This window comes from Chelonia mydas, chromosome 11 (genome assembly GCF_015237465.2).
Source record: "Chelonia mydas isolate rCheMyd1 chromosome 11, rCheMyd1.pri.v2, whole genome shotgun sequence".
Taxonomy (NCBI): domain Eukaryota; kingdom Metazoa; phylum Chordata; order Testudines; family Cheloniidae; genus Chelonia; species Chelonia mydas.
Window position 1 is genome coordinate 16,891,301 of NC_051251.2, and position 27,688 is coordinate 16,918,988.

A 27,688-nucleotide genomic window follows, 5' to 3' on the forward strand; every position below is an offset into this window, starting at 1 on the left:
TTGATGTAACTCACCCACTGTGACACCGCATCCCATATTCTTCATAGAGATATTGTTATGATATGATTGATATGCATAACTATGATGTATTTTATACAAGATAGGTCATGTGAGATATCATTAAAAAGGTTATGATCTACTGAATACGATTATCCTCTTTGTATGCATGTAGCATTTTGGTATCTGAAGTTAGGAATATTGTCTGTGCATCTATTACAAATGTGCTTACACCTGGGGAATGCCCACTAGGCAGAATTCAATCAGTCTAGATGGCTGGCTGGGAAGGGCCATTACAGAAAACAATAGGCCTTTGAAGAAGTTTATCTCCCACTGGGGAGCCTTCCTGAGGATGCTACAAACGGCCTTCTAGTCACGGCTGCTATAATACTACAGGGGCATGTGACCAGATCACCTGGTACTGGACTCCATCTTGGAACACAAGTGTTTTTCCACTAAAAGGTGTGGGAACCTTGGAGACAAAGGGTTCCCGCCATATGCAATAGCTATTTAAGGCAGGGGAGTGACATCACTGAGGTTCTTCACTGACTCCCTGCCCAAAGGAGACTCTTGGAAACACATGAGGAACACGGAGTGAACTGGGGGGAAGTGCTAGACCCAGGCTACAGGGGTTTCTAGCCTGTGAGAGGAATACCTGGGGTTTTTAAGTTGCAAGCAAGGGCAGCTGGCCCCTTTAGAATCTCTGCAACCTGCTTAAATCATCATTTAGGGTGAGAAGATGCTACTCATATCCAATCTCTTTAGTATATTAAGCTTAGATTGTGTTTTGTTTATTTGCTAGGTAATCTGTTTTGATCTGGTTGCTATTCCTTATAATCACTTAAAATCTATCTTTTGTAATTAATAAATGTGTTTTTGCTTTATCACAACCCAGTGTGTGGGAGTTATAACTTGGGGCAGAAAGCTGTTGTATATTCCTCTTCACATTGAGAGAGGAGGCGAATTTCATGAGCTTATGCTGTTCAGTTTCCTGTGCAGTGCAAGAGGGTATAATTTTGGGTTTACACTCCAGAGTGGGATGAGTGTCTAAGTGGCTGGGAAGTTCCTTAGCTGAAGCCTTTCCACACAGAGCTGATCACAGCATCTGTATGTTTCTTCAGCTGGATGTGTCCCTACCCGTATGTGTGCTGGTGAAGGTGCACACTGGAGACTGTGGCAGGCTGGTCATAGCAGTACAGTGTAAAGGGAGCCCAGGCTGGTGGGTCAGGTGGGCTCAGTGGTACCCCAGTTCCAGGTAGCACCGTGGGGGGAACCTATCACACCCACTACATCAACTTGATAATTTCACCTCTACAAGAGGTGTAGCCTTGATGTAGTTAGGTCGATGCAGTGTCAGCGTGGACATTGCATTGCTTACATCAACTGTTGCTGCCTTTTAGAAGTTGTCCCACAATGCCCCACACTGACTGTTAAATTGATGCACACGCTCCTGGTGAAGAGTGCACCACCAATACGAGGAGCATAGTGTGGATTTGCAAAAGCGATGTAATTATTGGGGTGGTGGTACTTTGATGTAACCTAGGTTGACTTAATTTTGCAGTGTAGACTTGCCCCAAAGTCACACAGAGATTAAAGCAGAAAGCTAACCATAGAAGAACTATTTACATAAGCATTACTCCAGACACAATAATCTGTATTACCTATCTATGTATTTGTATGCCCCCGCCCCGCCCATTACTCGTAGTATCTTATCAAACAAATCCATGAAAGATGACTTGTGCCTCCCCATAGTGGGGAGAGGCACAATCTAAAGGGGAGGACATGTGACCACCCCATGTGTCTTCCCTGCCCAGTGACACACCTCCTCCAGCTCCCAGCCTGGGGCTACCACTCTGTCCCTGCCCCACATTGCCTGGGGGGATGGGGGAACTGGGACTCTGTCTTTCTTTCCCTGCACCTTCCCCACGTGTCACCTCTGAACATTGCAGGAGTTAATGTTACCTGGCCAATGGAGAGAGCAGGCTGCAGGTAGAATGTCAGATCTGCATCTACCTTGCCTGCACTTAATCTTTTTTTTTTTTTTTTTTTTTTGAGCTTTTTGCATTACCGTCATTGTCTGGTTGATAAAGTGCTGACTGCAGCCTGCCAGCACTGCTGTGTGCTATCTTACATATGTGGGCTTCTCCACAACGCTGATGACTGGCCCCCAGTATGATCAAACTGAAGACATCAAAAATCATGAGTAAGACCCCCCAAAATAATCAGATTAGCCCAAAAAAATCATGACAAAAAAAATCAAATATTTGTAGTCTGTCTTTTGACTTTGTAACTCCCCTCTATTCATTTGCCAAAGCATGCGTTATAATTTCAGATTGAAAAGTCAACCTTATTGAAAACAGTGGGAGGTGGCGGACAATTTCTTTATTAAGGGCAGCCTCACTTCCCTTTGCAGATAGACTGTAAGGAAATGGTGACCATCTTGCTGGCTTCAGTCCCATTGATAGTAACAGAAGATTGTGGCCATTTTGTGTAAGGGAAGATTCATGAGTTTCAGCCTTTCATCATGTTTTCATTAGACAGGTAAAAAAAACCCCCAACTCCCCTACCCCAAAAGCATAAAAGTTATAATAAAATTGCAAGAGTTGGTGAACTCTTGGTGACCAACCCATAGATCAACTGGGTGCTGTAAAGAACCATTTCTTCTTATACAAGAGCAAGGGTCCATCCATGGAAATTAATTTAAAGATAATAGAAAATTTGGAATACAATAAAAAATTGACCGGTGGAACTCATTGCCACAAGATATTTGTAAGGCAAAGAGATTAATAAGATCCTCCAAAAGATTAGACATTCATGTGAATAATAATAATATAATCTAGTGCTACACTAATTAGGATAAAAATATATGAGAGCCTTCAACCTTCATACTGCAGTCAACCATTAACTATCTGTGGTTAGGAAGAATCTTCCCTACTAGGTATATTATTGCATAATTACCCACGATGGATATTTCAGACCTTCCTGAGAGGATCCTGGACTAGATGGACAATCGTTCTGATCTGATATGGCAGTTCCTATGTACCTTCTTTTTTATGGTCTCAGTTTATGGGCACTGAAATATTCTCTTTCTACTCTTATTCCCTCTGTGGTACTACAACTCTAATAAAGGGAGTTAATAAACATTGTGTATATTCTAAAGATAATATTGAAAGCTGCAAAATTGCATATGCATTTTATAATTGGTGTGGAAAAGGGGGGAGATCTAATCCTATTGGACCCCCCCTTTCTTCCCTTTGATGGCAAGCAGCAAATTTTAATTAGCTTCATTTCCATGATTCAGTCATGCATATGTAATCTTTGTTCACACTTTTATAAAGTAAAATTAAGTGAAAGAAATTGGGTAATAATAGAAAGCTTGTCTGAGCAGAACAAATTTGAATTATCAAGCATAAGGAAAGATGACTGGGGCTACAGGGCTTGAAGTTCTGCAAGGTTTGAGGTGGTTTCTCTGAAACAGGACTGCATAAATAATCCATTGAAACAGGTGCTGATTATCCAGTTATTGGCATCCTTTGTTCATTATGTACTTGGGTTGCCTAGGTGTAGAGATAACCACTGAATATGAGGAGGCTGCTTAATAATATTTTTCTAATGCTCCTCTTATCTTGAGATAAAATGTGACCTGAACTTTTCTAGTTAATAAAAATTACTGTTTGAACCCACTTTTCTTGGATTTAGTATTAGAACAGCTCATCATACAGGACCTGGCGTGATTACAGCTGCTAAAGTTATTCTGCCATTTGGGGAAAAACAACTTGCATTGTACTGTGAAGTTCTCCTAACCCATACAACCCCCCTAAATCAATGGGCCCAGGGATTACTTCAGGAGCCTTTAGTGTCCTGGTGTGAAACTAAAACTAAAGAGCGTATTAAATTCTGTCCCTCTGGAATGAGGCATGGAAGAGGGAAATACAGTCTAATCCCTGCCAGTCATGATTATTGGAAGGAATGAGCGTGATTAGGATTGCTATCTGTATTATTTTTATCTAGCAGGGGAAAAAATGGAAATGTAAAGAGATACTCTTAATCTGTTTATGCTCAGAGTTTGACTTACTTTAAAACTTGTTAGAATACCCTTTACATTCTAAATATGTATTTTATATATCCATCAGCTCATCACCAATAATTTATTTACATTAAGAAACCTATTTGTCTATATAGGGCTGCAACCAGCTAGCATAAATCAAGCCAGCCCCCTTGAAGTCAATCAAATTATATCTGAAGCAAGGCTTAGGCCCACTTTATTTTGCTCTGCTGCATCATAACCATGCATGAGGAATGTGCTGATTAAAGGTAGTATAAAAACAGAGCAACAAAGGAGGTTAAAGTCAGCATAGAGCAAAAGCCTGAATCCTGCTCAAAGGGAAGCTACTGAATGAATCACCTCTCTCCAGTATCTGCCTTCCACACCAACCCCACCTTTATTTGTCTCCTGGCTAGCAGGTTCAGGGTAAAGGCCTCTTACAGCAGTAGGTATCTGATTTCAGGAAGTGGAGGCTGTTTGTTTTGAAAAGCTATTGCACTTTTTCCCCTACCCACCTGACTGCTGGTCAGTGACCATATCCTGTCTCTGCCTCAGCCAGTTAATGTTAAACGAGAGCAGCTGCACAAACTCTTATCTCATCCCCAAGTCTGCGGCAGTGAAAGCTTGGGTGCAAGGTGTGCTGCAAAGCAGTAGATAGCAGCAGTGAATGGAAGAGGTACAGCTCTGCAGTTCATTGCCTGGAGTGTTTGAGAAAACAGAACTGATTTCAGCAGAGAAGAGAGAGGGAACAATGAAAAGAAATTTGTTTCATCCATCATAAGAAAAGGGGAACGTATGCTGAGAACTACCCTATCTTCTTCCCACCACGCCTGTGCTGAATTATGGACGCACTCTCTGTAACTAACAAACCAGCTTTGATTCAGGTCAGGTGTGCCTTGTAGAGTCCCTTTCACTGCAGCCTGCTTGTACGAGCTTGTGACTGTGAAGGGAGGAAGCGGGATCTATTTACTTCTTTACTTAGAATATTGGAGGGAGTTGGTAAGCAGAGTCTTCTTCCTTGTTTTTCTGTGGACTTGGTCATGGCTCAACAAAGTGGCCAGGCAAATTGCTCTCATGTGATTGATCACAGTCATGTCCCAGAGTTCGAGGTTGCGCTGTGGATCAAGATCACTCTCGCCTTCGTCTACATCTTTATCTTTGTTGCAGGGATCGTGGGCAACAGTATCACCATCCAGACCACCAAAGTGCTGCAGAGGAAAGGCTATCTGCAGAAGGAGGTCACTGACCATATGGTGAGCTTGGCCTGTTCCGACTTGCTGGTCATCCTGTTGGGTATGCCTGTGGAGTTCTTCAGCATTATCTGGATCCCCTTCTCCACCCCAAACGGCAACGTGGCCTGCAAGCTGTACTGCTTCATCTTCGAGGCCTGCAGCTACGCCACCATACTGCACGTGGCCACCCTCAGCTTCGAGAGGTACATTGCTATCTGCCACCCTTTCAAGTTCAAGGCTGCCTCTGGACCCCATAAGGCCAAGATACTCATTGCCTTTGTCTGGGTCATCTCCATCCTGGTGGCCCTTCCTCTGCTCTTTGCAATGGGCACTGAATACCCCCTAGAAATTGTCCAGGGTCACCGAGGAGTGACTCCCTGCATCACGCCTACCTCCAGACACCACTGGCCTAACCTGATGAGCAATGTCACTATGTGTACAAATCTTTCTTCCAAGTGGATTGTCTTCCAGTCCAGCATCTTCAGCGCCTTCATTGTGTACATTGTGGTGCTGACATCAGTGGCCTTCATGTGCCGCAGCATGATGAAAACTCTGATGATCCTCAAGAAAGGGACTGTGATGGTTCAGGGGGTACAAAGTCACCAGGAGCAGTATCTAAGGAAAAATCAGAGTATGGAGGGCAAGAACTCCAGGAAACAGACCATCATCTTCCTAGGTAAGGGCATGTTTTATTTGTAGGGGTCGGGAAGAAACTTAGAGGTATCTTGCTCACCCTGCCCAGGCCCATGTATTGCAGTATGGGATGCAGGTCCAAAATGAGGGAGGCCCTGGAATTTAAGAAAATTATTCATACAACTAAATAAATCACTCTATTTCCTCACTTTTGTGGTTCTTCACTCTTGATGACAATAACTTTTTAACAATTAAAGTGATGGGACCCCAAGCTGGTGTGGAATGTGGGACTGAAAATGAATAGCGTCTCTCAAATGGCACAGCTGAGGGCCATGCCCAGAGGAACTGTTCTCATACCATCTGCATCCTTTGGCTTTCTACACAAAGGCCAAGGCTGGGTTTTTTTAGTTTCATTCCAGTCTCCCCCCCTGGCCCCCCGGCCATTTTTTTTAAAGGGACCCTTTAAATTTTAAAAAATATATTTTAAAAAACCTGATTCCCTGAGCTGTGTCTTATTAACATTCTATCATGTTAAAGCAATGGGGAGGGAGGTCACTAAGTAAAATCCAGTTTACTTTGTTATTTATGCTGCCTGGTTACACTCTGTGTTTCTTTCCCTGTGGACAAATGAAGCTGGCCTCACTGTGGCATACAATGTTAGTCTGGTAGGCAGGGCAGAGAGATAGTGACTTGATGTCAAACTGTTCCTGCTGGCATTTTTTCCCTTAAATTCCTGACTATGTGGCAGTTGCAAAAATTTGTTGTCTCACAAGATCTAAATCTCAGCCAGTTCTGATGCATGTCCTATTCAGAATGTTACCTAGCAAGTGTCCTGTGCTGAACTATGTCAATTGTTGCTATATTTAAGTTGAATGATTGATTGAAACTGGGCTGGAGAGTTCATTTGGTCTCACAGGTTGCTCTTGCCCATGTTTGTTTGTTTTTTCCTCTGGTCTGATTTGAAGGCCCATAACCTTGGAATTATGTCTGATTCTGATCTCTCTCGCCACATTTGTCAGACTAAAACTAATCAAGTTGTCATTTCACCAACTCGGAATCTTTCCAGGCTGTGATCCATGTAGCCTCCACCTCCAGTTGAGGGTCTTAGAGGTGCTCTTAATCATGTCTTGCTTGAATTACAGCAAATCCTTGTTTTGCTGGCTTGCTTAATACAGTAGTGGCTACGGTAAATGAACAAGCTAGTGGATGAATGCATAGACAAAATAGGATTTCAGTGCAGCTTTTTGGCACTTTGATACCTCAGGGAAGGGGTTGACACAAATAGGCTCTTCCACTTAGAAAACCTTGCAGAGATTAATACTGACTGTCCCATATTCTCCTAGCTAGTCATATTCTTACTATTATCTGCAACCCACCAAACCTTTTCTAGAGGCCTATGGAATAGGGGGAATGAAATGGATTCCTGAACCAGGAATTCTAGCTATAGTGAAAAGAGACCCAGTCTTTCTCTGCCCTCTTCTGCATTATGTCTGGGTCAGAATTGCGGACCCAGTTAAAAGATACCATGTGGACAAGATCTAACCTTACTCCTGTAATTATGTCTCAGTAACCAGATTAAAAGTGTTGGATAACAGATGTGGCCAAATACATGCATAAAGTGTTCTGCAGGATTCAAAGATGAGAACTGAAGGTTCAGGCCATATGCCTTACTTTGTCAAAACACTTGTCTGGTCCTTGTGTCTAAAGTGCATTTTTTGAGAAGAAACACTCTGGTTACTGTGGTTCTCTAATGATACTGCAAACCATTTTGAGATCATTTGGAATGAAAGGCACTGTATAAATATGATGACTTACATTTCAGTGGCACTGTATCTGAATTGCCTTCTGGGATGGAAGGCAATGACTAATGCACTTTGCACAGAGCAAGGGAGAGAGACTGTTTTGCTGTTTAAGGTCTTTGCTACAGTGGGACCTTTCAGATATCTGTGTAACTTGCTCCCGTCACAAATTGTCCACATCTACATTCAAATCCAGCTTAAGGCCCCAATCGTGCAATGCACTCTACGTGGGTGCAGAGGGGAAACTACATTACTGTGGCTTTTCTTCCCATTTATCCCGTCACCCTGTCTGGAGTGGCTTACAACCTTGAGTGCCAACCTCAGGGCAGACTGTCAAGAAGGCAGGGCAGACACCCCAAATGGGTGGTATGTTCTATTATTAGATTTCACCAACTCAGTAACAAGTGTGTCCTTCTAAAGCGCCATAACAGCCTTACTGTGGAATTGCAGACAATCCCATTGGACACTCCAGTCTATCTTGCCATCAAGGCAAGCTGGACTTAGCAATGGTTCATTGGTATACACCAAAGGCCACACAATATTCAGGTTGCTGCCAGTCCCAAGAGACCAGTCACTCACCCCCATGTCAAATTTTACCTCTGATCTCACACCAAAGACAACACATTTAGCCAATCCTATAGTAAACTAGCTAAGGATTAAGAAAAGAAATGAGAACTTTATTCCAGGTTAAAGTAGGCAAATATATATACACACAAATGAATTAGTGTATAGTGCCAAAAGATGACCAAGTTGTAGTAATCTGTCAGCGCTGAATGTCTTTTAGGGCTAACCCAGGTCGACCCTGGGGATCTCTGTTTCTGTTTCATAACTCTAGCCCTCTGAGAGTCTCAACAGCAAAAGAGAGATGAAAAATTTCCTTCTTAGCTATTTTTAGTTCCTTCTTTCAGAATTCAAACTGAGCTCTTTTGTATATAGCCTCTTTGTGGTTGTGAAGGGGCAATTAACAAAGTCTTTGTATTGTAATATCCCACAATGGCCCCTTTAGTTTTGGTATCCTTGATGAACAGGAGACAATCCCTCCTGACAGGGCTCACAGTTTCATAGCAAATACTTTTTTTACAGTTATGAAGCAAAAACTTAAATATTGCCTTATAGCAGGTGATACAGATATTACTGAGATTAATGCATGCAGCAATTTACAAGCATTTCATAAAGTCTAAACACTAAACCCATGGTTATAAGCTCAATGCCCATCTTAACCATGCTGATACACAGCTGAAACAGACGGTGTTCCAGCAATGAATTTGTCAGTGCTTGGCCAAGGCCTAAAGCCTTGGTAAGAGCTGGCACCTGGTTTGCCAGCCTCACAGCCCATATCTCCACTTCTTAATTTTTCCTTTGACTGCCCAGTTGGAAGTGGGTGAGGACCAATGCTAAAAGCTAAATGAAAGCAATTGTCTGGTGCTTAATATTAAAGGAATTTGCCACTGATATCTAAAATTTTCTGTGTGCGACCAGCACGCTGACAGTGTTGGAAAATGCTTTCATGAATTTCCTGAAACGATTTTTACAATGTATTTCAAATGGCTCTTAAAAATATGAGCCTCACTAATTAACTTGGGTTAGGAAATAAATTAATGAACTGAAGAGGAAAAAATCATGGCCTGCATCCATGAGAATAATACAATGCAATTTAATATGCGGATTTCATAAGAATTATGCTTGAAGGCAATTTTAACCAAGAAGAAACAAACACATAAATTGTTTACAAATTGCTTAATTTAAATATGTTGATTTAGCAGCCCTCTTTGTATTTCATTTAACAGATGGGTCAAATTAAAACAGATATTTGCTTATTTCCAACATATTTCACATTAAATGTGAAATGTAAATGACGGCGTATAGCAAGATGTCTTTGAGCATCTAACCGCAATAAAAACAATCTAGCATTTTCTTCCTCCAGTTGTTAAGTGATAACTTCTACAAAACAGAAATTCATAAATCTACCAAAGATGAGAAGAACGTAAGTAGAAAAACACAGAAGTAGAAACTGATGGTTTGTTTGTTGTTTTGTTTTGTTTTTTTAGTGCCTTATTATTGTGCCATGTTTGGGAATAATGAAAACAAATTGGGAAAGTTGACAGTGAGAAAATATTTCCTGTATCATTTCAGAATCCAGTAGATAGTTTGCGGGAAGTAATCAAGATGCAGATGGGAATGGACAGTCATAGCGTAGAGAGAGCATGTGTTTGAGGGAGAATACAAAGGTAGATACTACTAAAATATGTACAGAACCGAATTCTTCTGTTAGCATAACGGAGAGCAGAAATTTGGTTCATATTGTCAGGATGCTCGTCTGATTTTCAGTCTGATAGTCTATAATATACTAATGTAATGGACCAGATTCTGGACTGTGACTGAGGAACACTTGATGCAGCTTGTGGTGGTGGGGGAATAGATGGTATAAAGGTGGATTTAAACCACTTTTGCCTTCCCCAGTTCTTGTGGTGCTGGTCTAGTCCCTAGCTGTGCTAGTCTGAACCCCAGGCCTTCAGACTGCTTTAATTTACTCTAAGATCCAAAGGGGCTGCTCAGGCATTTGGAAATTGCTGGGGTGCAGGGATATCTGGCCACACTCCTCTTCCTCCAGACCCAAGAACTATGCTGGCAGCCTGGAGGGGAGAGGTGTGGGAACCACAACAGCAATTCTGGACCCATAGTGCTGGTGGAATCCTTTTGATATCCGGGCAAGCCAGATTTATGGTAGCTCTACACCAGTGGAGCTGTGCGAAGTTGCCCCAGTGTATTGGGAGATTGACTTGTAACTGTTAAGTGTAATGCCCTTCTAAGTAGCACAGTGCTGTTCCTTTCATATGTTACAGTGGATATAAGCGCTGTTGTACCTCATTGCTTACACAGCTCAAATTTAAGTGTCTTGCACTTCAGATAGACACACTTTAGGGGTTTTTGCAAGCAACTTTTCTTGTCCTTGCCTCAGTGTGTGTTTATCACTTGGAAACTGAACCTGCTCTTCTTAGTCATATGGGAAACTGCATTCCCTGCAATGGGACTGCTTGTGTGAGTAAAGCAAGTAGAATTTGGTTTGATATGGTGTGGGATTTGCTTAAATGACTCATAATTGACTGTGCTTCCTTGTTCGTTGCAAACATCATTTTATGGGGGAGGGATAGCTCAGTGGTTTGAGCATTGACTTGCTAACCCCAGGGTTGTGAGTTTAATCCTTAAGGGGGCCATTTAGGGATCTGGGGAAAAAAGTTAGGGATTGGTCCTGCTTTGAGTGGGGGGGTTGGACTAGATGCTCTCTTGAGCTCCCTTCCAACCCTGATATTCTATGATTCTGTGATAAAATGTATATTGGGGCTGTTATCTCAGGCTGGTGTTATGAGCAGTAAGGCAAATCTATCTATTGTCATTTTGTCAGTGTAATTTTGTATGATTCACACTTGTGCAGTATTTTATATTTAAACTTCTTGCTTCATCTACAGCAGCAGAAGTTAGTGAAGTGTTACATTTTCAGACCTGTGCCCAGGAAAAGTGCTGGACTGGTAGAACTTGGATAAATGGAGGATAAACCTCGGCAACAGCAGTGCAAGCTTCCCCACAATACCAGTCCTTCTGTGATCAGGTGGGATTGACCCTGAAGGTGGGGTTCTAGCTTGTTCAGCTCCTGGCCTTTCTGCCAAAAGCTAAAATGGTGATAAAAGACCCAGGTAGATGCCAAGGGTGGTTTTGCACTGCGTGGACTTGTGGGCATTTATTGTACACTTGTCAGTATACACTCTGTCTGTCTTTGTCCTGAAAACGTTGAGATCTGTGGTCATCCTAACCTCTTATCTGCTGTGGAAAGGAGTATCGAAGTGATGGGCCAGCTGCTGAGAAATCTATATCCCCTGTTTGAAGCATGAATCAGCTATGTAGCTACTCAGGGTATGTCTACATTGCAGTTAGTTGGCATGGGCCAGCAGCAGGTGTCTGACTCGGGCATGCCGGGTTCAGGCTAAGGGGCTGTTTAATTACAGAGTAGATATTCAGGTTCCACCTGGAGCCTGAGCTCTAAGATCCTGTCAGGTAGGAGGGTCACAGAGCCCCAGCTTCAACCCATGCCTGGACATCTACACTGCATTTGAACAGTCCTGCAGACTGAACCCCGTGAGCCCAAGTCAGCTGGCATAGCCGATCAGCCGGTGTCTAATTGCAGTGTAGACATACCCTCGGTAGCTGCTGCTCCCAGTTGTTTGGCTGGAGTAGGGGCTGCAGCTCTCCCTCCCTGACTGTAAAAGGATCTGTGTTTACACAGATCTACTGCCCCTGCCCCTCTCCCAACCCAACAGAGCCAGGTCTGCTGTATGCACAGGATACAGTGCCCCTGGCAGGCTGACAGCTCGGCTGTCTCCCGCTTTGGCAGAAGAACCGTAGTGTCAAATAAGCAGGAATAGGAACTTTTCATACAAGCTTTGTGTAGCTTCTCCATTAGAAGCAGTTACAATTTGGTGGCGTTTTTAGGGTTAATTTGGCATAGTGCTTACACAGATATGGAGAGGTCTCTCTACTCAGCACTTTACAATGTACCAGATTTAGTGTTCCGCCACAAGATAGAGTTCACTTTGATCTTATTTGTATTCCAGTAGCACCAAGATTGTGCTGTATAGGAAGAGACAGTCCCTTCCCCAAAGAGCTCACAATCCATATACACAAGACAGGGGAAGGGGTGGGAGAAGAAACAGGCACTGAGAGTAGAGGCAACTTCCCAAACCTCACCCAAATCAGTGGCAGAGCCAGGAATTAATTGAACACAAGTCTCTTGAATATCACACCAGTGTCCTATCCCCTGGAAAACACTGCCTCTTTGATACCTATTGTGTCCCCACTGAGTACTGAGTTTTACAATAGATGCCTAGCCCCACTGTGCTAATTAAAATAATCACAAAACATACTGCGGCCCATGTTCACGACTCATTAGCTTGGCAGTCGTTAATCTTTTAATTCTACACAATGCCAGTTTTAAACAAACAGGTGTGTGAGCTGACCTAAACAGTCAATTAAAGCTAAATATAACTACAGTGACCAATGCTAGCACTTTTCTTTAAATCAGAAATTAAAAAATGACCCCCAAAACTGGAGAAGGGCACCTGATTTCCTCCCCTCCCCCCTTGTTATGAACCATCTAGTGTTGGCAGATTAAGGTGTAGTTCAAAATAAAGATATTGTGTATAGAAATTACCTTTCAAAAGATCACCAAGGAAATATATTTTGTAAGGCACTTGGCAAATGGATTTTCAGGAGAACCGATTACTTCAAGTATTCTGCAAAAAATATGTGGTTGTCATTTAGAGATGACTCAGGTGCTGCAAAACTTGACAATGGTAGGACTTCTGTTACAAGAAAATTAGACATTTCCTCATGGGCTGGAAATTGTCTGCTTCTTTTCCTTACAGCAAAAGGTACAGCTTGGAGACAGAACAAAAATTGAAAGAACAACTTTGTTGATTAGGTTATAGTCCCCTTAGAGTTTATTGGACATGTGCCTAAAGATGAATATGTTGTAGATTGGTGGTTATTTTCATGTGTGCGTGTTATATAGTTCCCCTTAACCATATATTTCCTGATGGGGCCTTCTTTGGAGAGGGACTCTGATTACACAAGTCAATAAACTATATGTATCAGTATCACCTGGTGCTTAGATATTGTCAGATCTCATAAATTTAGCAGGGGCAGCTGGATGAGTGTTTGGCTGGAGAATTTAAGGGAACATCTGGATAATCCAGGAAGTTGTGCTGGTGGCATCCACTTTGAGTCAATGCCACAGCACTGTATTGATGCTGTCTTTTGAATAAGACATAAAAGCAAACGTCTTGCATGCTTGTTATTGCTAAAAATGCCTTCATTCATTCCACAAGAGTAGGGGGTGTTAACCCTGGTGCCCTGCCCAAATCTGGGTAATTGCGTTCTGATTATTGAAAACTCCCCCATGTGTTCAGATGAATATGGTTCCTTCACTTCTGTCCCAAATAGTTCTGTAGCATTGCCATGTTCTGTCACACAGATATTGGATTTCACCCAGAGGTAGCTGCATCTCATTGGAGGGTGGTTGACTCCTAAACAGTTCCTGAGACACTGTGGTCATTTTAGGTGAAAGTCTTTAGATAAAATATTAAAGGAACCATCAATCACCCTCCACTGAAATACAGCTACCTCTGGGTTGGAATGTGTCATCCATTCTGTGTCATCAGAGCTCCACGTTAATGATGGGAAGTGATTTAACATCTCCAAACAAAACTACAGCATGAACTTTTGCTGGATAGAATGTTGTTTCCCAGGGTTGAATTTGAGTTGGCAGTGGGTGGGAGAATCAGGGTTGACATATTCACAGTGCTGCTAAATATACTGACCTGGATGTGTTTACTGGCCAGGAGTAGTCAAAGCCTTTTAAAAAAAAAAAAACCTCAACAACAACAAAACAAAGGAGCATTTCCAGCAGCGCAGTGCTGGGCACAACACTAGCCAAAAGGGAAGATTACACCTTTTTATATGAGCCTCCTTATGTTACGGTGCTAGTTGTAATAATTTTATTGCACAAACCTCAACAAATGGGAATTTAATAATATAGTGTTTAGGAGAGAGAAAGATAGATCTGTGGTAATAACACACAAATGGGAACAAACTTTGGAATCTTAACCATGCAGGGGGAAACTATAGCCACCCACAGCAACACACTGGAAATCTGGAATGCAAACACCTCTTACTGTTAGTCGGAACCCCAAATGGGTCGCAAGTTTGTTTTAATGGGGTCGCCAGGGCTGGCATTAGAGCAGACCCCTGCCCGTGTCCCTGCCCCCCGGACTCCCTGCCCAGGGCAGATGGAGGGTCCACACTCCCCACAGCTGCCTGCATGGCTCTTCTTATGGCTTGGCTGTGGCTTTGAGGGCCCTCCTCTCTTCCTCCCTCCTCCCACCACCCCGCAACTAGAGCCAGGTCGGGGACAGAGCCGGCGTGGAGTCGTGGACCCTCGAACTCCACCTGCCCTGGGCGGGGATATGGGCTGGGCACTGCTCTCAGCCCCCACACACCGCAGGCAGATGGAGGGTCCATGCGGCTCCCCGTCTGGCCTCCAGGCTGGACTGGCTGGAGGATGGGGCCTTGGTTGGGAGGAGCGGGAGAGGAGGGAAGGGAGTGGGGTCCAGCCGGGCAAAAAGTGTATGGGCCTGTCCCGCCCACTTTCAAAAAGTGGGAGGACCATGTCCCTCCACCCCTCCCAGTTCTAGCACCACTGTACTGGGGCTCAGGGCAGTAAACTGAAGCCCGAGCCCTGCCATGAGGGGCTGAAGCCAAAGCCCAAGGGTTTCGTCCCCACGGGGCTTGGGCTTGGGCTTTCTGCCGTTGGCCCCAGCGAGTCTAATGCCGGCCTTGCCGAAACCTGAGCCCCACCATGTGGGGCTGAAGCTCAAGGTCAAGCAACTCACCTTCATGGGGACCCCTGTGGTGTGAGGTCATGTAGTAATTTTTGTTGTCAGAAGGGGGTCGCAGTGCAATGACAGTTTTCAGTTGGAGATTAGAATGGGGATGGTGACTGAAAGATCTGTGCAGAAACTGCCTCTTAAAACTCTAGAAAAGGTAGAATAAAGCGTCCTAGGACAGCACCAGAAGGGAATTTTATTCCCAATATGGAGCCAAGCAGATGTGCCTGGGAGATAATTGTTGGGATGTTCAGAAATGTATCTTGTCTGAGATGTCTCAGCGTTCATGTGGCAGCCTGTAAACTGTTTCATGCTACTACATACAGCATGGTTTTGGGAGATTAATTTTTCATTAATCTATAATATATATTCGGAGTAATCTTTCCTTTTATAACCAACAAGTGCACATTTTGTATGGGAGAAAGAATACTGTGTGTGTGAAATCCCGAATAAGTACTGTGTAATAATAAAAAAAATTAACACTCGCCTCCTTTAAAAATTCATATGGACAATGTGAATGAGAATGGCTTTAATAATGAAAAAGGGGTGAGCGAAAAGTGTCAAACATGGGGCCAGAGAGAGCATTCTAAAACCCAACTTTGGGGGGAGCGAAAAAGTTGGCCCATGGATTTCACGTTCAGAAATAATGCTAAATCTATTCTTTTTCTCAGTTCCTCCTTCCTTTGTAAATGGTTATTTATACAAGTAAGAACCTATCAGCAGGCAGGTTTAGTCTAATAGTCAGTTGACCTTGATGATATGTTACTCTTGCGTCTGATTTAAAGGATCAGAAAGATTATCTCTTTCCCTCTTGGTAACCATGCAGATGAAGTCTAGCAGTGTAAATTGCTTGGGTTACCCTTGAGGAAAGTCTGAAGGGACATGTTAGAACTGTTTTTGCCTAGAAGGATGGGGCTGTGGCACAGTTACATATTGAAATCTTAACTGGTGGTCTGCAGTGGAAATTATTGTTTTGAAATGTCTCCTGACTAGTTCTGCAATGGTATTAGCTGCCCAGTAAAACTGCAAGTCTAGGAATCCCCTTGTCATAATGGAAGAAGAAGAAAATAAGCTTTAGCCTGCTGGTTGTTGCTGTGCATTTAGTGCTGAGATTCTAATAGCTGCCTTTAGGAAGTCAAGGAGTTATGTGCGATCAAATTGAAAGCTCCAAATGACTAATAAATTCTCCGATATTAGAGCTCTTTCATTAAAATTCACAGACTAGCAATTATTGTTTAAAGATAATGGTCTTGACATCAGCTAGAAAACAAAAGATTTAATTTTGTGAAATGTGGTATAATCGGAATTCAAAACAATAGAAGAATAGATAATGCACTTAATTTTCACAGGTGAAGACTTTAATAAATCATCTGTGAACTTGCCACAAATGAGTCTTATCTATTGAAACTGGGAGAGGTACGTGAGCAATCTATACATGACTTGGAGCCTGGCTCGGGGGTGATAGCGAGAAAACATTGCCAGAAGGGAATACTAATGCCTGGGATCATGGTATATTGTCCAGAGGAAGAGAATGGTATTCCAAAATTCTAGAGGTTGTCTTACTTAATCTGAGTGCACTAGGTTGTTACTGGAGGCACTCTGTTTTATTATTAACCCTCCTCAGCTCCACACACACACGCAGATTGACCCTAAGCTACCAGCTCCTTGGAAGAAGTCCTTGAGGCCTTTTTTCCCTGCTCTCAGGAGCTATCTTTGGAGAGAGTGACACAAGATTGGAAGATTTCTGTCTACCCACAACACTTGAGCAGGGGTAAGCTTCAGAGATGGATGTTGGGTGGGCTCTTTCTCTCCTCCTCTCTGTTAAAGAACATACTGAGGGAAAAGTTCTGGGTACTAGCAGGCGCACTGACCTCTCAGCTAAAGGGAGATGGAGAGGAGGGTAATGAGACAGCCTTGTTGCTATTTTTTTTTCTCCTATGTAAGAGTGGGGAATAAGAGGCTGAGGTTTTAAGGCCAGTGCTAAGAGTATTCTTAATGCTGCTGGCATTCTGAGGGGCTTTGGATTGGGAGAGAGCCAGAGTACTAAAGAAATCTCTGTAGTGCAACTGAGGGCTTCCTTGTGATGTTAGTGCTAGAGCATGGAGGGGAAGAGGTGGGCATATCCTAGAGCTGTTTGTCTGGGTGGGAGAAAAGATCAGGCTGATATGGTGTCCTCAACATGTACTCTTTCTTCTGGTGTAACTGCTGTTTCCTTTTGTGTATCAATTGGAGGGCAATTGTGTCTGGATTCTCACTAAACAGAGGACCGGTGAAATGAACGGAGGATAAAGCGTTCTTTAGAAATTCATAGATTCCAAGGCTAGAAGGGACCATTGTGATTATCTAGTTTGATCTCCTGTGTAACGCAGGTCAGAGAAGTGCCCCAGAATAATTCCTAGATCATACTGTTTTAGAACAACATCCAAATTCTTATGAGCCCTATTAGTGTATGCACATAAAGACAAAAATAGTTTTACAATCATCACATTTTGAGCTGACGCCACTTGGTTGGGATGGCAGAGGATGTAAATTAGTGATGACTCTAGCTTTCTGGCTAAATATTTTTGGGGCTACATTACTTGTAATACCCTGAACTTTTCACTTGAAACAATTTTAAGCACTCTATTGCAGTGTAATTACATTTTGCATGTTTTAATGAAAATGTAATAACCCCTTTAACACTTCGGTGACCTTTGGCCTCCTTTAGACTCTAATCTAACATTCTTGTTTTCTGGGTTCCACTTTTCCATTCCCAGTGCAGGAAAAGCAGTCTAATTATGCTAAAAGTAAAACCTTCAATCACTTGAGAGGCCAATTAAAAGTGACAGTATCTGCAATAGTTGGTAAACTGCTTGCTGTACAACAGGGAAAAAATTACACTGGATTCTGCTTATTTCAGCTTTAAATTATAGCGTGGAAAGCCTAAAAAACCCATAAAAATGTAAACCATCTAATCTCTAGCAAGTACTCGTGTGTGTAAATATATATGTTCAACAAGAGTCCAACTAACTTTTTCTGAGGGTTTTAAATGATCATCCATAAAAGGTAAATACTTGTATCATATTTTGCATCCTCAATACACAGCCTTTCCTCTCACCTCTATTAAATGGTGGATATAATTCCTATGTTATTAGCATTGTGTTGTTGATCAAATTCTACACCGTAGCTCAGCCAAAGACATTGGATGGTATACAAACATGGGTAAACATTTTCAAAAATGAAAAGCTGGTTGGCACTTTTCAATTATTATTTATTTGTAATTTGAAATAGTGGTGTGTGGTTTTTTTGTTTGTTTTGTTTTAAAGGCATGTTTTTGTCAAAATGGAATCTTCCATGGGTTATGTGTTTTTTCTCAATTAATTCTAGATTTTTGTCCCCCTCACTCCTCCCACCAAAAACTGAAACCAGAAAAATTTGGGCCAAAATAAAAACAAACAAACAACCTTTTGGGAAAAAAAAATAGAGAAAACAAAATTCACGGTCATCAAATATTTTTGCAGGACCAAAACAACATTTTTCCTCCCAGCTCTAGAGACGCTTTTTTTTTTTTTTTTTTTTTTAAAATGCTTCAATTCTTGGATGCCCAATTGAGACACCTTTTGAAGGGCCTAACTTTCAGAAAACGTTCCTCTGAAAACCAAACTCTTAAAATGTCTGAAGTTGGGCATGCAAGAATTGAGGTGCTCAGATACCATGGTAATGAGCAGAATATCAGAACCCATACTGAATACAGTAGAAGCACCAAAAATTACTATTGAAAAATCTTAATCTTAGATAATTTAAAATAGTGAGACTGTTTATAAAATTTTTCCTTTGCCCCATTCTGTGAATGGGTCCAAACCACATAATGCTAGCTTAGTACTAGGCTACATTGTTCATGTATCAAAGCAGGTTGACTGTGGCTTCTAATGTGCCAAATAAGAACCAAATCCTTGGTGGTTTGTCAAGGATAAATAGAAGTCAAGGGCAAGTGCAGTTGCCCAGCTGAATTGATTAGATTAGGTTTTAGACTCTGAAATAGCATCAAAAGGTCTTTAGACTTTTTCACAACACAGCTTTATTTTCTTGATTTTTTTTTTTTTGTCCAACGAGACCTCTAAAATAGATTTAGGGCAGATTTTTCAGAAACACAAAGGCTATTTAGGTACCCAGATTCTATTGAAAGCCTGGGAGTTGGTGCTTAACTCCTATTTGTATAGCTAATAGAATTCTTATTTGGTCATAATTACTGTGGGTTAGATTATGAGCCGCTTTTACTTGCATTGGTGAGCAGTTAAACAAAGGAGTTGTCTCATGGTGCCAGATTTTCAAACGTATTTAGGTACCTAAAAATGCAGATGGTGTCTAGTAGAATTTTCAGAATTATCTGCCTGCATCTTTAGATGCCTAAATACACAGATTTTTTTTTTTAAAAGGTAACGGCTCACCAGTTTGAATAACCCAGCCCTATGCAATTGCGTTGTTTGTATTGAAAACCTAAGCTACACGTTCAGGTTTCTTAAACTAGACCATTTCTATCTGACAATAGTCAGATGTTTCACAAAGCAACTGAAGCGCAGGGCTTAAAGGCCGTCGGATACCATTGTGATGAGTATGGTATGAAAACTTAGAAGCTGCCTCTAGGAAGGATTGGAGTTTATTGCTCTTTGATTATGGCATTGTGTAAGTTTTTTATGGCTGACCCAGCAATGAGGTTGTTCCTCTGACTGGGGAGGGTGTGTGCAGTGTGGGTGTTTTTTATACTAGCAAAAACAGTTGACTATTAAGGTGAACTGGCTTGTATATGTCATTTTATGAGCACTATGTGACTGCACGAACCCCTGCGGCTGGAGAGTGCTGGAGCCAGTGAAGGTGCAGCAGACTCTCTCAAGTGACACTACCTGGCAGGCAAATAGCTCAAGTTTTCAGAAGTCAGGATAGGAAACCCATGAGATCTATTTCCAGCTGAAATACACACACAAATGGTTCTCTGCCTATGAGCTGCTTCCCATACAAGTTGCTTTGTGTCCTGAGAAGAGTAGGAAACGTTCACCAAAAGACCAAGGGTATACGAAGTTTGATGTGCTGCAATCCCTGTTTGCCCTTTGATGTGCACTCTACTCAATTTGTCTGCATCCTGGATCCAAGACCCACCGTAAAGTGTTCATTTATTTTCTGCTTCCCTAGTGTCCCAGCTTGGTCTATGCCTTGGATGTACTAATCCATGACCTACTCAGTTGTGAGTCTCCTTGTGCCCAGTGTCTGGTACTTAAAAGCCTGTGTTGTGAATGCTTTCTTCCAAGAGAGAATTGGTCTAACCTTATCAGATTGAAGTGAAGTTTTAAAATGCCTGGATGTTTGTTTGCTGACAGGCAGATGATGTCCTCTAGACTGTCACAGTGTGAACAAAGTGCTGTGAAACCAAATCATAACCCTTTGTTAGGCTTCAGTCAAACCACATTAAGCTTTGGCAACAAGATGGTGCTTGAGCTGCCTTGGCCTTATGCAGAGCATTCTCATTTTGAAATCTTCTATAATGAAGAGATTTTGATATTTGCATAATTCAAACATGAAATCCTCTAACAACCACAGAAGACTTGATTTAATTAACTCAGGGCACTGCCATTCCCAGTCTCAGGCAGATGGCAAATACCTTTACTGTAAGTATACTTAAAGATTCACTTTTTTCTTTAATCAAGCAACAAAATCTTACCCAAGGGAACCTGAAATTGGCTTATCTTTTCCTCAGACTGAATAGTACAGACACCTCTTGGGTTACATGTAAGGTCAATCATTCTTTGTGTTACAAATTAGCTGGTGGGGGGAGGGGGAGTTAATACATTCTGCTACAACCCTTTGAAAACCTGTGCAATGTGTATGGTTTGCAAACAGAAGAAGCTAGTTCCTCAGTGGTGCTCTGCCTAGTTATACACTGATTTCATTGGAACTATGCCCACTGACATCCACTGATGATTTGGCCCTAGATTTTTTTAATCTCCCTTTAGAAGGTGTTGAGCACTTAACTTGTGACACCCACTCTTTGGTAGAAAACCTATCTCTTAGGTAAGTAATTATAACTTCCTTTAACTGTTTTCTCAATGTTGCAACCCACGGGTGGGGGGAAGGGAGTTACTGGGCCAGATTCTCAAGCCTGGCTACAGCCTCTCTGTACAACACAAGTAGTGTAAAGGGGCAATATTCCTCCCTCAACTCTCTAGCACAAAAATTCCACAGAGTAGGGGTCCTCCATGTTTGTGCATCCATGCCATTGCCCTTAGGGTGTACGGATGTGTCAGGGCATGGCAAAGCTCCACCATACCAGTCTTCCACTGGTCCATTGAGGTTCCTGTGTCAGAGAGGCAAGTTAGAGGTATCTGGTGATAGCTCTAAGTGGTGGTGTGGCTGGACTTCAGAATCAGGAACCACAGCCAGGTGCCTCGTCTTCCTCTCATTCCCTGCACTGAGCAGAGCTCTAGTGCTGGGGTGAATCCTCCCCACTTTCTCCCCATTGTCAGACAAACCCTCATGTGCGCGGGTGAATGCGTGGTGGTGGTTTTTGTTTTATATCCAAACGTGCCGTCTCTGTATCAAAGCTTTGGAGTTCATTCTCTCCCCTTCAAATATGTTTTCATTTTCCATTTTCTTATATCCGGGTAACCTGACCTCTTACCTGTTTCTGCTTCTCAGAAACATTCCCCTGAGCTTCATCAAAACCAGAGCACTCTCTACATTCTCATGGAGAGCTGAGCCTCTATATTTTAATATCTATATATTTTTTCTAGAGCTGAGTCGAAACACTTATTTCACAAAGCATTCATGGTGAGGGTTTCTTTCTTCAGGTCACTAATGAATTTAAGAAGTGCTCTCTGCCTCTGTTTCCTGCCAGCTTCCCTGCCAAAAGAAAGTCACAACTTTTTTTTGAGGAGAACTCTCAAGGGTGCTCGGAATGTTGGGGTTTGACCTCTGGAAATGAAGGTGTCTCTATTATTGATTGTATATATTAAGTGACTTTTATTTTTTAATAAAAAAAAAAGCATACATTTCTTGGCATTTCCCGGCATTTCCCCTGCAAGACATTATGCTTGCCTTACTGTCCCCATTTCAATATCCGTTGTTGGCTACCTTTTACTAGCCTGCTCAAAGAAGGCTTCTAGTTCGGCAATATGGCTCTCAATTGCTGTCAATGAAGCAGCTCTAAGAAACAACTTACTCACGTAAGGTTAAATCCTGTACTTCCCCTTCTCACTCTTGAGTCATCTACTCCCTGTAGATATGGAAGTACCTACATTCAATTGGTAAGTCTCAGACCAGGCTCTGAAGGCACTATAAAGGAAGATTTTATACCTCTGCTCGCTGTGGGCTTTTCAATGGCAGTGAAAAAGGTGGTTGTGAGTGTGGGAAACATTATCCACAGAGGCAGAGACACCGATCCTAATGCCCATTTATGGACAGGAGGTCAAACAGTAGCTGCTTAGTACTCTGTGCCGTGATGGAGATTCTATCTCCTTGCAGAGATCATCTGAGTAGGGATGCAGAATTTGACCTATAGATATGCATAAGCTACATCATAGACCTATTTGAATTAATTATGATACCCTTTGCTACCTTGAAAAATTGGTGTAGTCAACTTAGACTTACAATAAATGCCAAGAAGACAAAGTATTTGCATCTTGGAAAAGGGACAATAGATAGAGTATTGAAATGAAGCAGTGGGGAAGTCCAAGAACAAGTAAAATCTTGTGTACCTAGGAAGTTTGATTGGTGCCAATGGGTCCATCAAGGATAAGATTAAAAGAAGACGTGCTTTAGTTATATGTGCTGCACAGAAGTTGGTGACAATATGGATAGATAAAAACATTGTTTGGTACCAAAGTGAAAATTTGTCTAACCAGTGTACTAACAGAATTACAATCTGGTCTGGAAGAAGCTGCCTTAAATGAAACAGACATCTGAAGGCTGGAGGCAGTTAGAGATAAGAGTTCCTTGGAAGATGACAAGTGTAAAGTGGAATGATTTAAAGACAAATAGTGTTAGGAGAATAGAATGTGAAATCAGGGTACAGGATTGGCTGCAGTTAAAAAAGATTATGATGGCGTGGACGCTGTAGAAGACAAACAGCTGATAGGATGCCAAAGATGAGAATGTAAATGCAGCCAGGGTCAGTCAGACCCTAGAAGCCAACCACTGACAAGATGGTGGGACATCAGACACAGAGACGTGACTAGGCTGGGCTTCATGGAGGAGCAATTCATGGGTAGGAATGAATGGCAATACTGTGCTCCCCGTGTCTGTTAAGATGCTTTGGGATGCAGAGAAGATGTGTGTGTAAATTAATCTGGAGGCAAGGGGCAAGTCTTCTATCATTCTAACTGGTGTCCTGAGCATTGTTCCACGGGCTGCAATTCAGAAAAGCATGTTAAGAGACACTTTCATGAATTGGGACCATTCTTCCTCATTCTCCTTCTTTCTCTTCTTATGTATCGACTCCACCATCCTGAAATCAAAAGAGGAAGAGATGCAATTCCCTTAATGGTACTGGCTAGTTAGCAGTAACCGCTTTGCTGAGTAATGTAACTACTCCTAACTCATCTGGGGGAGGGTGAGCACTTCATGCTGCACTCCAATTCCTGTTGCTTTAGGAACTGAGAGTCTGGTCACGTGGCAGCTCAGAGCCCTACAAGAAGGCAATGTGTTGCATTTTGCCTCATGAGTACCAGTTCATTTATCCAAAAGTGTCACAGTTCAGGGCAACTGCACCTGTATTTCCCCCTTTATGGTCCAGCAAGGGCACCTGCTCTAGATTTCTGGTTCCCCAGCCATCACCTTTCTTGGGTGGAGAGACAAGTGTCTCTCCCTCCTGACTGGGTATTTACAGGCTGCCCAGCTCCCTGCCTAACACTCTGAAGTCCCCAGCAAAATCAGAGTGCCTAAACTTGCATGCTCTGCTTTTCAACTTAAAGGCTATAAATAGCGTAACTGCCCACAGTTATAAAGAGCTGTGTGGTAACTCATAAGCAAGCACAGTTAATTTTAAGGGCAAAGCACTACAAAGAAAATGAAGTTTGAACAATGAAAGAATGAATGCCTACTAATAAGCTTATCAGAGATCAACCCTCCCCCCTACTCTGTAAAGCCTCTGGTTGGTGTCAGTCCTTCTAACTCTTCCCTAGGGATTGGGGCTCTCCCTTTGGAAGAATGTCTTGGCTCTTGCAGGATCAGAACAAAGACCCTGAGTCAGTTTTAATTCAAGCTATTTAACAAAAAGTTTTTTTGTTGGCTGTAGAGAATCCAGTTTGAATCAGTATGTGTAAGTGGTACTCTCCAGAACTGTTACAGCCTGAGTGAATTATCCTAGCTACCCCCGCCCCCTGTCCCTCCCACACACTGTTGTTTAGGTCCAGGAAGGCTGTTGTCCCCCTTCTCCCACAGAATTACATAAATATAATTCAATAGAGTTTGTCCAGGATATTGCAGGAAATTGCCCTGTTACAAGGAGACCACCATGTCTTCATGTTCCTGGAAATTTGTGTTTGCTGAACCTGCTTGAGGATTCAAAGGTGACTCAGCTCGGACCCTCTAGCAATGGCAGCTTCGTTCAATGAAGGTACCAAGAATTAAACAGATCCGGAGAGTGAATCAAGGTGCAAAGGTGGCACTTATAGTGGATATCTTATTATAATGCCCACTAGGAAGTGGAATTAGTTCTTCAGCGCATTTGAACAGCAATTAAACCATAATGACTCTCAAGCCATCCGGGGTCAGAAATAATTGAAATAGGCTCCATATCCTTTTATCTATCCCTGAGAAATCCAGTCTCCCGGAGCTGCAAATGCTCTTTAGTAACTACTTGGCTTGGTTTTCTTATTTTTAATAAAGTACTTTCAGATCACTTTTGTCCAATCTATTTTTTATGAAAATTAAGAAGAGCCAGGAGAAAAAAAGTCCTTTTGTTTTCAAGTGAAAGTTGATGGTTTTTGATCTGAGGGCTGATGTTCTACAGGAATAGTTGAAACAATAATCTCACGGTAACCCCTATGGTAGCTTAAAATAGAAAAGCTCCCTAGTTAATGAATATAAATGAATTTACATTCACTTCCATTTTTATGAGGTTACTAAAACTGATTAATGTTAGGTACCACAAATTTGTTTAAAGAAGTTGAGTAATTGTTCTGATTCCTATCCCAAGAACATGCAATTTATTTATTACTCTGATTTTTGACAGGTTTCAGAGTAGCAGCCGTGTTAGTCTGTATTCGCAAAAAGAAAAGGAGTACTTGTGGCACCTTAGAGACTAACCAATTTATTTGAGCGAAAGCTTATGCTCAAATAAATTGGTTAGTCTCTAAGGTGCCACAAGTACTCCTTTTCTTTTTTCTGATTTTTGAATGTCCTTGAAATCACAGTGAGTCCATGGGTTTGTCTTTGTCAGAGTTTTACAAGAAGTAGTTTTATCACAGAAGGAGAGAGGCAAACATGAGTAACATTATACAAATTAAAGAAATTGTGGTGAATTGTTTGGCTTCGAGGTAAGAATTAGAACTGCTCTTGAGTGAATTCAGGTATCTACAATCTTGCTTAACATAAATGGAATTCTATATTCAGGACACATTAAATTAGACAAACTGGTATAGTTTCATCACAACAGAACAATAACTCTTCCATTAGAATATTTAAAATAAGTTAACTTGCTACATTTTTATTGTGATTCTTTCTGAGTTAGGGCCAGACTGACTTCAGTGAGACTACCTGTGGTTTAAGGTACTTCTTGCTATAAGAAGATTGCCCTTAGTTTTTAAATGTTGAGGGTCAAAACTAATTTTTTTTTCTGTCTCAAATTTTTTAGTAATTAAGTGAGGTGGGGTGTGTGTGTGTGTGTGTGTGTGTTAAGGCTCCAAACTTGATGCTCCATAAACAGTTATGAGCTGCTTAAAGGAATTCCCTGGATTTGAAATATCTAACTTTCTCCTCAATGATGTAGCCGTGTTTTAACTGGTGAATGAAAATTGGCCTCTCGGGAGGCCATCAGAAGTTTTTTGTCTCCCACCGCAATTGTGCTCCTATCAGAGTTCTCCTGCTCTTGTGTATCAGGAGATGTTTAGCAGACATTGATCTGAATTGCCCTCTACGGCACATGAATGGTTTTCTCCCCTCCACCTGCCTACAAAATTGCCTTTTAAACTTATCTACAATTTTGCCCATAGATCTTCATGATTTAAGATATCCTTATTAGTGGTTAGCGTATTACAGCATTACCCACTGGAGTCTGTTTATGTATTTGGAATGCTTTTATTCCCTTTGCCTATTGTTGCCTCACCAGGCCATGTGAAACTGTATATGATGTCAGAATTGTAGTAATACCAAAATTCTTAAACACTTAACGTAATTTAGATGTAGAGACAGTTTTAACTCCCAATTGCATATGAAAATATTTAAGGACAAAATGATAAGTGATATGCCTCTCTAGCCAGTATAAATGAAACTATCACCATGATTTCAAGCAGACCAGAGAGTTTCTGTATTAGGGCTATCCTTCCATTGGAGCATATGTATAACTTTCATTAATATTTTGAGTTCTCTGTGCACGGTAATAGGCGAACATATGCTGTTTAAAAACAAGTTGGGGAAAATCAAAAAGCTCTTGCATTTGAAATTTCCCCCTTCAAGCAATTTAACTTATTATGGGCCAGAAAAAAGTTATGCATATGATGAACTTTATGGCAAAGTTACTTTTCACAATCAGTGCAGCTATAAAAAGACACTTTAAAAAATCCCTTGCACTCTGAAAGTCCTGTGACAATTCATGACTCAAAATTTGATTCTGTGAGTAACTTATTGGATGGCTGTATTAATAGAAAAATATCCAAAACATATGTATACTGCTCAGTTAGGATTACGAACTTCTACTGAGGGTCTCACAATTGAAAAGACCATTGGTGGTTGGACATACCAGATGCTGGACTGTGAATTCACAGCCCAAAATATTATTGTATTCCAGTAGAGTCTTGGATCCTGAAATCAGGATCTTATTGTGTTATGCACTGTATAGACACACATGAGTTGTTTACACAAACAATTAGTTTACAGTAAGCTGGGGTGTGAATCTAACTCACACTAGCCTCCCATGCTCTGTCTCTCTGAACCCTGCTGACAGATTAATATTCATTAGTGCGCTTTGATCTAGTCCTGTTTCAAAGAGGATAAGAAACAGTCCGTACCCTAAAGGATTTACCATCTAAATCAACAAGACAAGCAAAGAATGGGAAGAATGAAGTATTATTACCATTTTCCAGATGGGGAAACTGATCTTCTCTTAGCTTTAATAAGACAGCTATTGCGTATTAAAATAACTGTCTATGTAAGAAATGTCCTCGTTCATTGAAGTATAGTGGGTTAACTTCATCTGAGAACTATATAACATTTTACCTAACAGATTGGGAAATATTGTATCTCTCTCTTTTTTTAAAATGCATATTTCAAAATTTTCTTTTTAAATGACTTACTTTTCTTTGGGTGTTCATCTATCCCTGTTTCCTAGCAAGAGCTCCTTCAACTGTTTAATTTTTTTTC

General features: G+C 41.7%; 1 protein-coding gene across 3 annotated transcripts in view; it reads left to right on the forward strand.

Annotated features, from left to right (window-relative positions):
- The first annotated feature begins 4,345 nt into the window (after positions 1 to 4,345).
- GPR39 (G protein-coupled receptor 39) overlaps positions 4,346 to 27,688 on the forward strand; it is a 126,130-nt gene continuing 102,787 nt past the window's right edge. Inside the window, exons 1-2 of one of the 3 annotated variants that reach the window (XM_043525445.1) lie at positions 4,374 to 5,041; positions 5,210 to 5,950. In XM_043525445.1, the coding sequence (XP_043381380.1) occupies positions 5,293 to 5,950 (658 nt within the window). In that variant the 5' untranslated portion in view covers positions 4,374 to 5,041; positions 5,210 to 5,292. Of the gene's footprint in view, positions 5,951 to 27,688 lie in introns of all 3 variants that reach the window. The other 2 variants (XM_043525446.1, XM_037911900.2) reach the window with 2 other exon arrangements.